The sequence below is a fragment of the Phalacrocorax carbo genome, chromosome 18 (assembly GCF_963921805.1).
Source record: "Phalacrocorax carbo chromosome 18, bPhaCar2.1, whole genome shotgun sequence".
NCBI lineage: Eukaryota > Metazoa > Chordata > Aves > Suliformes > Phalacrocoracidae > Phalacrocorax > Phalacrocorax carbo.
In genome coordinates this window covers 3,042,178-3,054,579 of record NC_087530.1, presented here as the reverse complement: position 1 = coordinate 3,054,579, position 12,402 = coordinate 3,042,178, and the positions used below count along the sequence as shown (strand labels likewise).

At 52.7% G+C, this 12,402-nt stretch overlaps 1 protein-coding gene across 2 annotated transcripts in view; it reads right to left on the bottom strand.

Annotated features, from left to right (window-relative positions):
• KCNT1 (potassium sodium-activated channel subfamily T member 1) overlaps positions 1–12,402 on the bottom strand; it is a 91,914-nt gene that overhangs the window by 34,708 nt on the left and 44,804 nt on the right. The window contains exons 1-2 of one of the 2 annotated variants that reach the window (XM_064468550.1): positions 12,157–12,393; positions 810–851 (exon numbers count right to left, since the gene is read on the bottom strand). The exons of the other annotated variant lie outside the window; for it this stretch is intronic. Of the exons in view, the coding sequence (XP_064324620.1) occupies positions 810–851; positions 12,157–12,305 (191 nt within the window). The 5' untranslated portion in view covers positions 12,306–12,393. Of the gene's footprint in view, positions 1–809; positions 852–12,156; positions 12,394–12,402 lie in introns of those variants that run through there. 2 annotated transcript variants of the gene reach the window in all.

The following is a 12,402-nucleotide window of genomic DNA, read 5'->3' as shown; positions in this document are numbered from 1 at the left end:
CGAGGACATGCCCACGGGCTGGGCAAGCACACGCTCAGCCCCGAGTCATCTTCCTGCTGTGTCTCCCAGCCAAGGTCTCGGCAGCCTCGCGGGTGCACGGAGCAGCCCCAGCCCTGGCCCTGGCCCCACGCTGCTCGCAGACGGACAGCGGCACCACTTGCTCTTAATAAAGTAATAATAATAAAAAAGATTAAAACCCAGAAAGAGAAGAAGCAACGGAACAACATGCTGTGTTTTGTTTGGCTTATTTGTTTTGCAACATTGGAGATTGACACTCATGAGCCTGCTCCTATAATTGCTTCTGCTGATTAATCTGGATTGTTTAATTAGAGTCTGCGCATGGAGCTCATTGCTAATGGGTAATCACCAATTTGCTGCCAAGGATATCACTTCTTTCCCCAAGAAACTTGTCTCTCTCTGAGCACAGCTAGTCCTCCCCATGGTGGGAACCATCGCTTTTTCAGAAGGGTTTGCTGGTCCCGTACACAACTCCTTGGTGCCAAGAGCAGCGAAGGACCAACCTTGTGCTTCTCAGTTCCCTTAAAAGCAGAATAATCTGCCACTAATTTAAAGTCAAGGCTAACCACTGTTCTTGGCAGCAGGTACTGCCCAAAATACTTGGCTCACGAGGCTCCACGGTCACATGCACCACACAAACACCCCAAACTGCAACGGGATTTTGCTCTTCAGAGAACAGGGTTGGCTTTTTCCCGGTGGAAGAGTGATGGTCCCGGGAGCCAGCGGTCCCACAGCAGCCCTCGCCCCCTCCCCGCAGCGCCGGCGCGGGGAAATGCACGCGGTGCACTTACTGTGAGAAGGAGGAATCCACGCTGAAGTCCTCGGCGTGAGGCCTACAGAGCGAGAGCATCACAGGAGGTGAGGGAAGCATGCAGCTGCCAGGCAGAAACCAGAGCGACAGCCGGTGCCGTGCCATGGCGAACGCCAGCGCCGGAGAGACAAACAGCCACCCAAATGCTCGGCCTGGGCAGCACCGTGCCCGGGACGCGTCCCTGCTGAGGTCCCCAGGGTGGGGATGCAGGGGACTCGGTGATGCTCTGGTGGCTTTGCCAGTGTACGGCCCCTTTAAGGACGCAGCCCCATGGATAAAAACATTTTTTATGCTTTTTTGGTTTGTGGTTTGTTTTTTTTTTTTTAAATGAGTCTTGCAAACTGTGTCACTGCTCTGTCTGAAATCAGTGTCACACTTTCTGTGGAGAAATTAGCTTTTGGATGGTGCCAGTTGGGGTGTTTTTAAGAACCTAACATTGCGTTTCTCCTTCACAGAGCTGATATTATACACACAGGGGATGATCAGAGAAGGAAAACAAGACAAAACAAAACAAAATAAAATGAAATACCAGAGAGGAGCAATGAGGGTAACATGGGGATCATGGCAGGGGGAGAAAGAAGAACACAGAAGTGTCCAGGAGTGGGTGGGAGGCGAAGGGACCTGCTCTGCAAGCAGCACCCACAGAGCCTGTGCTCGTGTACTGTACATCCTGCAGCCAGCCAGCCAGCAGCACACTGCTTTGAAACAAGGCAATTGCAGCTGCAAAGGAAAAAACTGCCTTCGCAAAACCGAGACTCCTTTCAGCCCGTATCCATCCCCGTGGATGGCCGCGGGTCTTCGTCACCGCGGCTGTTAGCTGAGACTGCTCCTGGAGCGTGCCGGAGCCCTTCCCTGCCACCCAGTGTTCAACAGTGCCCTCTTTCCTCTCCTTATTTAACGTGAGTCTGGGCAATAAATATATCCAAAGCAAAGGGGGCAGTTGGAGCTCATAAAGGCTTTTCTTTTCTTTTGCTTTGTGCTTTACGAGTCCACAGCACTCCAATATAGTTCACACTAAATAAAAGCAATAAATTCATATTTCAATTAAAACATGAGTCCAAAGGATGGCTAATTCATCCCTCAGCTACAAGGTACACACAGCAGCCTCCCTGCTACATGATTTAGTTTGCTACTACTACTCTTTTATTATCTGCACCAAGGCTGCAGGGAGGAGCTTCTCACCCCAGAGCTGAAACGCCTGCAGAGAGCACAGGCTGTGCCGAGCAGAGCCGCCGTCCCGGGTGACGCCAACAGCAACGTCCCCCCATGTCAGACCCAGAAGACCCACGAGAGATGCTCAGTTTGGGAGAGATGCTGGGGGCCTTGAGGGAGGGAGCCGGGGGAGCCGGCGCTCTGTCTAGACAAGATCCTCCCACGCAGACCCGCTTCCCACGAGCGGGCGGCTGCGCGACGAGCCTGGTCACCAGCCCTCCACGGGGAGCTACTCGGGGGGCCACGAGGCAGGAGGTGCTGGGGATGCCTGCAGGGAGAGTCAGGGGCTCCCACCTCTGCTCTGCAGGCTCAGCCCCAGCCGAACCTCTGCCCAGCTCCCGCCGGCAGCCCAGCACCCCCAGCCTGGGTTTGTGCCCCTGGAGCCGCACACCCAGCCTTGCCCACAAATGATCCACTTGCGAAAAGGAAGCCGTTGACCTGCCATCTTCCCCCTCTGCCCTGCTCTTCCTCGTGCAGCCATCACGGAGCAGTAAGTTAGTTCACACTCGAGTGGTCTCTCGTGCCACCTCTGCCAGCGATAACAAGCCCCGGGGTGGGTCCATCCCCCGCGCCGTCCCTCGGAGCAGCCAAGGCATTTATTAATGACAAACAACGCAGACGTTCTCCAGCTGCAAACCAGAGGCAAGCGCAGCCCGAGGAAGGAGCCCCACCAGCTCAGCCTCCCTCCTGCCAAATTGAATTATCCCACATTAGCAGCAGGGGCTGTTCAAGCCCCTCCACCCGTGTTTGGTTTTGCACAGGAGCCTTTTATGCCTCACAGAGCTGTTGATGGGAAAAAAACAGCAAATGATTTGGTTTTCTCTTAATATACTGCCAGCTGGCAACCAGGAAGACTGTACGAACAGGAGCTTATTTCAGACACAGCTCCCCAAGGCAGAAGAACATTCCCGAAAACCAATGGTACATTTAATCACACAGCTCCGTGGGGTCCTGCAGACCCCCAAGGTCTGGTGTCACCGTGGGTCCCAGAGCATCGGGATGAGCCAGTACAATTCCCCAGACAGACAAGCCACGGGCTCACGAGGCAAATAAACATCTCTCTCATAAGAAGGCACCATGAATAAAAGGGACTCCAGAGTGACGGGCATAAACCTCCCCAACAGTGGCTTTGGCCACTCTGTGCCGTGGCTAAAGCATGTGTGATAAAATAGTAACAAAAAGGCACTCTCAGCTTCCAAATGAACAAACTACTTTATGTCGTTCACAGGGGGAAGAAGCAACCCTGAGATGTCACACTGAAAGCTCTCCTTCCCACCAGGCACCCAAATGCTCATAAACAGTCTAAATGCTGAGAAAATATGGAAATATTTTAAATAAAACTAAAAATCACTCTAATTCTCATCTGAAAAGGGTTGCTTTCCAGACCTGAAAACTTTTTAGAAGTTTCGACTTGGAAAGTTTGGTTTACTAGGGGGAAAGGCCCCATTTTCTGCAGGGAGAAAGAAGGACGGACAGCCCCGTGGGATGCTCAGCACTGCCCTGTGGCCGAGCCGTCCCTGCTCCCCACCAGAGCTCTCTGCCAGGGACCAGCCTCAAAGCTGGGTTTCACGCCTGGCTCCGGTGGCCAGCCCCGCACTGGCCCCGCAGCCCAGCCCGAGCAGAGCTGCTAACCCAGCACCAGAGGGGTGCACAAGCATCCTCCCCTCGCTGCTCCCCACAAACCCCAGCCCAGCCTTTGTGGACTCCGCAGTGTCACTTATCTGACAATTAACCCAGGTTAACTGCTAGAGAGGATTAGCAGAATGGCACGAACCCTTTTGTGCACAGTCTCACTTGAAAGGAAAAAGTAGATTTACAATATACAGAATTAAAGCCATTTAACTGAGTCAGAAATGTTATACTGGCTTTTCATGTGTTTCAGATAATCTACTTTAAATTCACTTTTTTATTTCATCCAGACCTGCCTCCCTGAGTATCCCTGTGCAGACAAACCTCAACTCATCTCATTCCTACCATGGAAGATAACTACACCACAGGCAGCGAGCCCAACCTTCGCTCCCCTCCGGAGTCCAGTGTCTGGGAGAGGAGCGCCGTACCCGGACAGGGAAAGCCGAGGCCCCTTGTCCTGGAGCTGCCAATCGTCAAACCATGATGCCAAGCTCCGGGGTGCAGTGGCATCCCCTGGAAAGAAGGGCAGAGCAGGGAAGGATGAGAGAAAGGAGAGGGAGCAGAGTGGGAAGAAACTTTGCTGCTACAGAGACAGGTCTGCCATCGCATTTCAAGCTGCAGCCCCTTACAAAATGGAAAGGTTTTGTTAGAAGGTGACGAGACAATGGCATATTTATTTTTAGAACAAAAGGTAACTAATAAAACTTGCTTATGTACAAGAGAGAGCAATCACCTGCCCACCCACGCTGCGCAGCAGCTCCTTGGCTGAGCATCTACCTTTTCACCCCTTCCTCCTCCTCAGCTCCGGCTCCAGCACACCCCAGCAAAGGCAGGGATGTGGGAAGCACCCCCCAGACCCCACTCCCCCAAGGATTCAGGCTGCAGACCAGGTCTCCTTCGCTCCAGAGCAGGGAAGGCAGCCAGCCCCGAGCCCCAGCTCTCCTCCCAGCTCTGCCGGGGCACAGCGGGATCTGGGCGGCATTTAGTTCATCCGACTCATGCAGATAATGTGAAGCTAAATACTTTCCCTGTGTTTAAAGTGTTCAAAGATGCTCCGATGAAGGAAAGAACAGTAAAGCACGGCAGCAGCTCAGCTCGGCTCACACAGAGATCTGCTCCCTCCCAGCAAACTCCCTGCCAGCTCCGCGCCTTCGCCGCTGTCTCCTGATTTTTCTGGGAGGCATTTCTGGTAAATGAAGGGTATTAAAAATTCACTTCTGGTCCTGCAGTTCCTATTACTTTCAAGTGAAAAAAACAATCCTGCCTTGACTAAAAGCCCCTGGAAGTTACAAAGACACAAGTAATGATCTGCCAACACCACACTCAGCTTCAGGCTGCTTAATAACCGCTTGCAAGGCTCGGAGGCGTTTCAAGACCAGGGGACTAAAGGGCACTAAATCTGATGGCTCTCTCCTCCGGCTCTGAGGTCAGGGGCAAGGTAGGGGGGGTTAAGATGAGCTGAGCAAGGGAACTGCTTAGGAAGGCTTCCCGAAGTGGTGTTCATCCTCTAAGACATGAGATGCACCACGGTTCCTATCATATTGACAGTGAGAAACTCATCCCCAAAAATAGCCTGATGTGAGAAGGACAGATGGGAGGAGACAAAAAAAGAAAGTAAAGAGGGGGAGAAAGAATGAGCAAGAGGAAGGGGAAAGGGAGAGGAAGATGCATGCATCCTGCTTGCAAACACGTGTGAGAGAGGAGGGCTGCTCAGAGCCGGGAAGGGCAGCCCACCTCCCCGGCTGCGGGACGGGGCAGGGGTGACCGCCGGGAAGGGACTCTATCCCCCAGCACCCCCAGTCTGGAGGAAGCTCAGCAAGCTGTGCTGGTGGGCACTTGGAAAAGCCACCGACTGCTCCAGGCACACACTGACAGATGCCTGATGGCTGGAGAAGTGCCACAGGAACAAACCCTCCCGCTGCCGGCAGCGAAACACCGGCAGCATCAGCGCGGCTGCCTCCTCCCCAGCGAGCAGCACCTCGAGGGGCTCTCATTCAATCACAGAGCTAGTTTTCCTTGGCATTCCTATGCAAAACCTGCCTTGCAACTAAAATACATAAAGTTTAGAAACAAACAAGGCATGGTGCCAAAAAAGCAGCATTGCCCGCTTCAGCCAGACAAGCCGCTCCCAGCCCAGTGCCCGGCAGCTCCTGGCACTGCCTGCAATTACCTTCCAGAAAGGTTTGGCTCTTCCAGAGGGGTGGGCATTGCCAAGCCTGGGCACTGGGCTCTGCCTGCTGGGCAAAAAGGCCCTACAGATGCTGCGGCTGCTCTAACACACACACCCCTGCCCTTCTTATGAGCTAAATTAATTCCTGCAGTCCCGTCAAGCGGCTGAGCCTTGCAGAGGAAGGACAGTGCACAAGCTTGGGGGTGGGCTGCGAGACTCTGCTCCGTCACAGTCCTGCACAACCCTGACGGCCGGGCTGGCAGCTGGTGCCTGCTCGGAGGGATGGCCATGCCTGGCATCCCACTCTCACCGCAAGCAGGAAAGCCTCCACTGGAGGAGGAGGAGGAACAACGTGCTGATCCCCATGCCCTGAAGGGACCTGGTTGGGAATAAGGGACCTAAAATAAACAGAGCAAAAGCCCAAGTGCGTGTTTTGAGTGTAGGCATCCTTAGGTTAGGTGCCTCGTCTGCATGTCAGCGCCTATATAGGGCACTGAGATTTTCAGCAGTGCTGGCGTCTTACCAGCAACCGTGGGAGGAGCACTCAGCACTTCCAAATCTCAGCCTGCTCCCCTCAGGCGCCTGGCTGCAGCGCTGCCAGCTCGGGGGTTAGCACCGCCCCGCGCCCCGGGGGTGCAAACGCTTTCTGCTGGAGTGTGCCTGGGAACAGGATTAGGGATATGAGGGATGGAGACCACAACCATGGGACCAGCACCAAAACACATCTGAAACCCGCAGGAGGGAGCTCAGAACTGAGCCCTGGCTGGGAGGTGGCGATGTGCGTCTTGTCCCTGTGCAGAGGAGCGGGTACAAAATAGGGAGGAAGAGCAGAGCTCGGGGGCCGCTCCAGCACAGCTCTGGGACAAGGACAAGAAGCAGCCAGGCTCAAGTCCCCACACTGCAGCCCGGGATGAGATGGCTGGCGGTGTTTACGAAGGGCTCTGTTTAGTGCGAAGGATGCCAGCTGTCAGCTCGCTGTGCTGGCAGCCGGGATCTGGGATCGTTTCCTGTTCATCAGGATCAAGCAGTGCATTCGCATAGTGCCATTATAACGGAGTTCAGCAACTGAGCACCCTGCCCATTTTTTTGCACTGGTCCTACTCTGAAAACACGCTCAACATCACATAGCAATGCCCGCCGCTATGCTGGAAAAAAATGCCCAGGTTAAATGGTGTGTGAGCAGTGCCACCCGCCACAGAGCCGTGCGACAATGCCTGGAAGAACAACCCAAGGCAACTACACCGGAGGCTGCGAGGAGAAGTGATGCTCAGTGGCCACCTTCCCACGGGGATGCTGGGCATAGACCCACAGGCAGGCTGGGTAGTTGGACCCCAGCTCCGAGAGCAGCCCACGGTTTGATTACTGCTGGGGGAAGGCTCAGAGATGCCATGCTTCAATCTGGGCAACCATCGCAGAGCATCAGCACCTTGGCAGCAAACAGCTGTGTGGCACAGCGAACCCTGACGTGGACTCTGTACGGAGACACCCACCGCCAGAAACGTGTCCCCACCAGGAGCTGCCCAGCCCAGCCAGAGGGAAAGTGGATCAAAGCCAAAGCACTTTGTAAGCGAAACCCTCTGGACCCCCCGGGCTCTCTTTCAGGTCCTCCCCGTGAAGGCTCCCGCAGCCACCCTGCCTGCTTGCAGCAATGCCAGCTCCTGCCTGCCCTGGGGACGTGCGGCAGCGCCGCCTTCACAAAGTGGCACAGACAGTCCCAGCTCGGAGACAAGAAGTGCAAGTGCACAGACACAGAAATCCTCCCATGACCAAACCACCCCAATACCCCTGGCCTCAGCATTTCTCAAATTCCTGGTATAAACCCTCAGCGGGCATCTAAGAGAGTAGCAGCAGAAGAATCGAGGCTGGACCGTGTGAGCTGGCAGGGGCAGGGGTGGGCAAACCCTGCTCAGGGGAAATCCCTGCCACAGCATTTCTCCTGCACAAAAAACACCTCACCAAAAGCTGAAGTGGCAAACCAGCATACGCTATTCGCTGAAGAGAGAGATATGTCTCAAAAGCTCTTTGTTGGAAAAAGCTTTTGTTAAAGAAATGTTAAAAAACAAACAAACAAAAAGAAAACCACAATTAGCTGTTGACTTATTGTCCCCCCAGGAGGGGATTCAGCAACGCAGCGCGGCAATGGTTCAACATGAAGGGGAATTGCACCCAGGCACTTGCTGGTGCGACCTGCTACGGAGACCATCATAGGGAAACCTGGCTGCGAGGACAGAGTGGTTGTAGTGGTTTCAATGGCCAGACTGGACCCTTCCACTGGTCTGCCTGAGTGCAAGTATCAGGCAATGAAAACGCATTTAGCATGACCTGTTTGTTAATGCCTGGCTGCCCCTTGGGGAAACAAACATTGATTGGTCAGAAATTACATTTTCAGACACATTTGGGTGACTTCCTCCCTTCCCGAAGTGCTTTACCTCCAAGAAACATTGCATTAAACTCACCCTAGCAGAGTGCTGCTATTTCTCCCTGAGTAGACTCCAGCCACCTTGTTGACTGTAATGTGGCTGAAGCAAAGTCCCATTTATTCCTGCCAAAAATATCTCAAACCAAGAGACGAGGCAAGGCTGCGGGAGGTGGGTCTGTGCAGCCTGAAGGAGAGAAAGGGAGGGAAGGATCTAATTGCTGCCCTTAGCTACCTGAGGGGTGAGGTGTAGTCAGCCTCCTCTCGGATGCACACGGTAAAAAGGCGAGAGAGAACAGGCACGAGATGCAGCAAGGGAAAAATTATTGCCCCTGAGAGTGATCAAGCCCTGAACCAGGCATCCAGAGAGGCTGAGAAATCTCCAGCGAGGGAGATGTTCAAAACTCAGCTGGACTGGTCCTGAGCCAGCTAAACCAACTTTAAAGTTAGTCCAGCTTTGAGAAGGGGCTGGACCAGAGCCCTCCCGAGGTCCCTTCCAACCTCAACTCTTCTACAATGCTAATTTTCTTCCCCAAACCTCAGCAGTTCAGATTCCAGCTACTGGCAGCTCAGCAAATGCGACTCAAAGAGGCAAGGGTTGAAATGCAGGGCAGGGATGAGACACGCAGCGCTACCAGCCTCTGGCCTTCCCAGGGCTTCGGGCAAAGCTTCAAAACCAGATACCTTAAGGGTATGTTTGCAATCCCTTAAAAGTACCAGTGTGTCCCAGGACAGGTCGTGGCCAGAGTTTCCCCCACTTCCAGCAGAGCTGCATAAACAGGACATAACTATCTTGTAAAAACGTTTGTTTGTGCTTTTAAACCCACATCTCCGGTATTACAGAGGGATCACCAGCCCATGAAGTCAGATCCAAACACGGATATTTACACGTCCTCACACTTGCCAGCAGCTTCCTCCCGAACAGCCGCTCGATGGAGAGCACAGCGCAGCATTTGCTTTTCCTTGACTTCATTCCCTATAACGCCTTTCTCTTTCAAATTCCCCCCCAACACAAGCCGTACGGGACCAGCCTGCCTCAGGAAAAGCCTAGCTCATCGGGGAAAGACTCAACCTTTCACAGCTTGCTCCAGCCACGTGATTGCTGCGTGCCAAGAGAGGTTCAGTGCCCAGGCAGCAGGTCTGGCGGCAGAGCCTGCCCTTCCCAGGGCGGCCGGGAGGCTTCCCTGGTTGCCCCCTCTTCTCAGAGCAGCCCCTGATGTATAGAAGTAGCTCCAAGCGCCGTCAGCGGGAGCTACTTCCAGATGAGCAGCCTGGGCTGGTCCCACCCTGCCCGCAGCTCTTTACCCACAGGAAAGCGTTCCCGTCCTGGATGCCCTGGGCCAGTCCTGAACTCCCATTTTTGCCTCCAGGTGTGGAATAATGCATGGGTGTGGAGTGGTTTCTCTTCAGGTGAATTCAAATCCTTTCCTCCTGTTTTGACTGAGAACCCCTAAAAGCTTTGAGATGCCGCAATGACTAAGAGAAAGAGTAAGGAGGAAAATAAAGTAGGTGAGAATAAACTTTACTGGCTTCAGTCGTCTAGAGAATTCATTTGCATCCCTGAGAACATCCTGTAATACAGCATCTTCTTCCACCATCACCTGGTAATTTCACTCCCAGTGACAATTGTCGCTGCTAACTTGATAACGCTGCTTGTGTCTGGCTCTGGAGGAGACGAAGCATCTCAAACACACTATTCATCATTTCTGAAGCAATCTTCCTGCCTTTGTTGCTTGCATACGCAGCAAAAGAGAAGCGCACGAATCTCAATCTTAATTGCGGACTCAATTGTTGGGAAGCAGCGCACAGAGAAGAAGGAAAGCCCAGCAGTCAGGAATTCAGACGCTGCAAGAGGGAACTCACAGGGCTTTGACACAGCCGGGGGAGTAGAAAAGCGTTGCCATCAACTTCTCTACCTCTCAGCAGCACCAGTTCCTTGAAAGACTGCAGCAAAACACTTGAAATCCCAGTGAAACCCAGGGCACTGGGGTCTTTTGTAAAGCCCTGAGGCACCCTGGTGTGCTCTGCACACTTCGCCTTCTGGCAAGGGTCCACTGAATTGCAAAGCTACAGCATTTTTTTTGAACGGTTGTCCCCTGTCCCCCCAGATCCAATGATGTCTTGCAGCATCCCTCCTTTGTGCCGTGCTCCCTCCAAGAGACAAGGAGGGCCAGCCCTGGGAGGAAGGTTTGGCTCCCTGGGTCCTGGGCAGGAACCCACCAAGCCCCTGAGCGCAGGAGAGGAGAAGCCCCTCTTTCACATTTAATCACAGCTGATTAGTGGTGGTTGGGATGAGACTGTAAGAGTCTCCCTTTTGTAAATATAAGTCTTTTTCTAGCCCCAGTGCATCTGGATTTGAACACTGGCACTGTTGTGAAGGGTACATCAACAGTACCTGAAAGGGCACAGAGAGGAAGCAAGCTCGCTCCAAAGGCTTTGCCAACAGTAGTATTCAGGACGTGCCTTCAGAGATCTGGTACCCCCAGAACAGGTCCACCCTCAATGTCTTTTTGAAGCAATGAAAGCAAGCGAAAACCAGAGCGAAAGCAGTCTGATCAACACTGGGAGTAGATTCAGATCGCTGGTCAAAATGTGCTGAGACCACACAAGCTTCAGGGATTTAGTTCCAATGCACCCACACGACGCTCATTTGTAGCTTTCTACACATGTGTGCCCTTGCCTCACGAAGTCAACGACCCACAAGATCCAAGTGTCTGCTCACTAGAGAGCCAGCATCAGTGCCTTCTGGAGAGTTGACACACCACATCAGACCGAAACATGTACTCTCAGTTCTGGAAGTACGCCAGGACTCTGCCTCCCAGACATAGAGACTAAAGCATGTGCCCGGTGCCGCTCGGCATCGGGGGAATGACCACACCGATGCTCCTGCCTTGCTCCCACAGTGCACACCTCCCGCCTCAGCTTCCCCAGTGGGGACCACATCTGCTAATCCTGGCTCGTTGCCACCTTCCCCCCAGCCCACCAGCGAGACACACCAAGATACTGAAGCTGAGGCATTCATTCCTTCCAATCTAAAGCCAAGCAAGTAAAATTCACCATGAGCAGCAGCTTTCCTATGGTGCTCATTTGCACTGGAAACCAGAGCTAGAAATGGCACCAAGCCCCCTAGAAGATATACAGTACACAATCACAGGTGAGGCAGTTTTTGCCAAGAATGTAGGGAGCATGGATAGGTTGATAGACTGAAGAGATGGGGAAAAAATGAAACAGAAAATGGAATGAACGGAACAAGAACTGAATTACCGACATATGCATCTTCATCATAACTAGGGGACCTGGCTTCTGCTGAAACACTGTAATTCAAATGCAGTGTGAAGCATTTTTTTCTTCCTGAAAAACAGCTCATTTCTTTCTGCACACATCAGCTGTGTGCTTGCAGAAAGATGCTGCAGCATTTTATATGGTAGCTTTTATGGTAGATTTTTTTTTTTCCAGTTACAAATAAATTATTCCTCAGATGGGGGATTGAGCATCTCTACTTCCATGCAAACATGGTGCTATGTACAGAGCATACTGTGGCGTTAGCAGTGTAAATAAGCTTCAGCCTTATACTGTACAGATAAGGGGCAATACAAGTTAACAGTGTTGTGTGGCAGCCCCACAGTCTCAGGGCTGCCATTCAGACATGCTTTTGGCATATAAAAAACCCAAGAAGCACTTATAAAAAATTTAAAGGAACTGGCTTTCTTCTGCTCCATCTACCTATTTCATAATACAACTTTGGAGCTGGTGTGGCTCTTTAACATAGCTATCAGAAGGATTTGATCCACCACCCCTCCAGCCCATGGTGGCACTAATCCTTCCCCTCTCATTTAAAAGATAAAAGGTGCTGCCTCCCCCACCCACAAAGCCCCACGCACCACTGCAGTCCTGCAATACCTTTGTCCGACATCATTCGCCAAGGATCCCATCCTCCGAGCCGGTAACAAGGGGCTCACGCCATGGACATCTTCCGTTGTTGCTGGTGGGACAGTTTTTACATGGGAATTGCTCTCTGAAGGGGAATTCTTCAGCTTGGCTCTTGCCATCCTGTGAGCTTCGGCTGCCTCTGTGACTTCCTCCTCTTTCCCCCCTGAACTCTCTCATACATAGCAATCCTCACTGCATTCAGTTTAGAGCTGACGG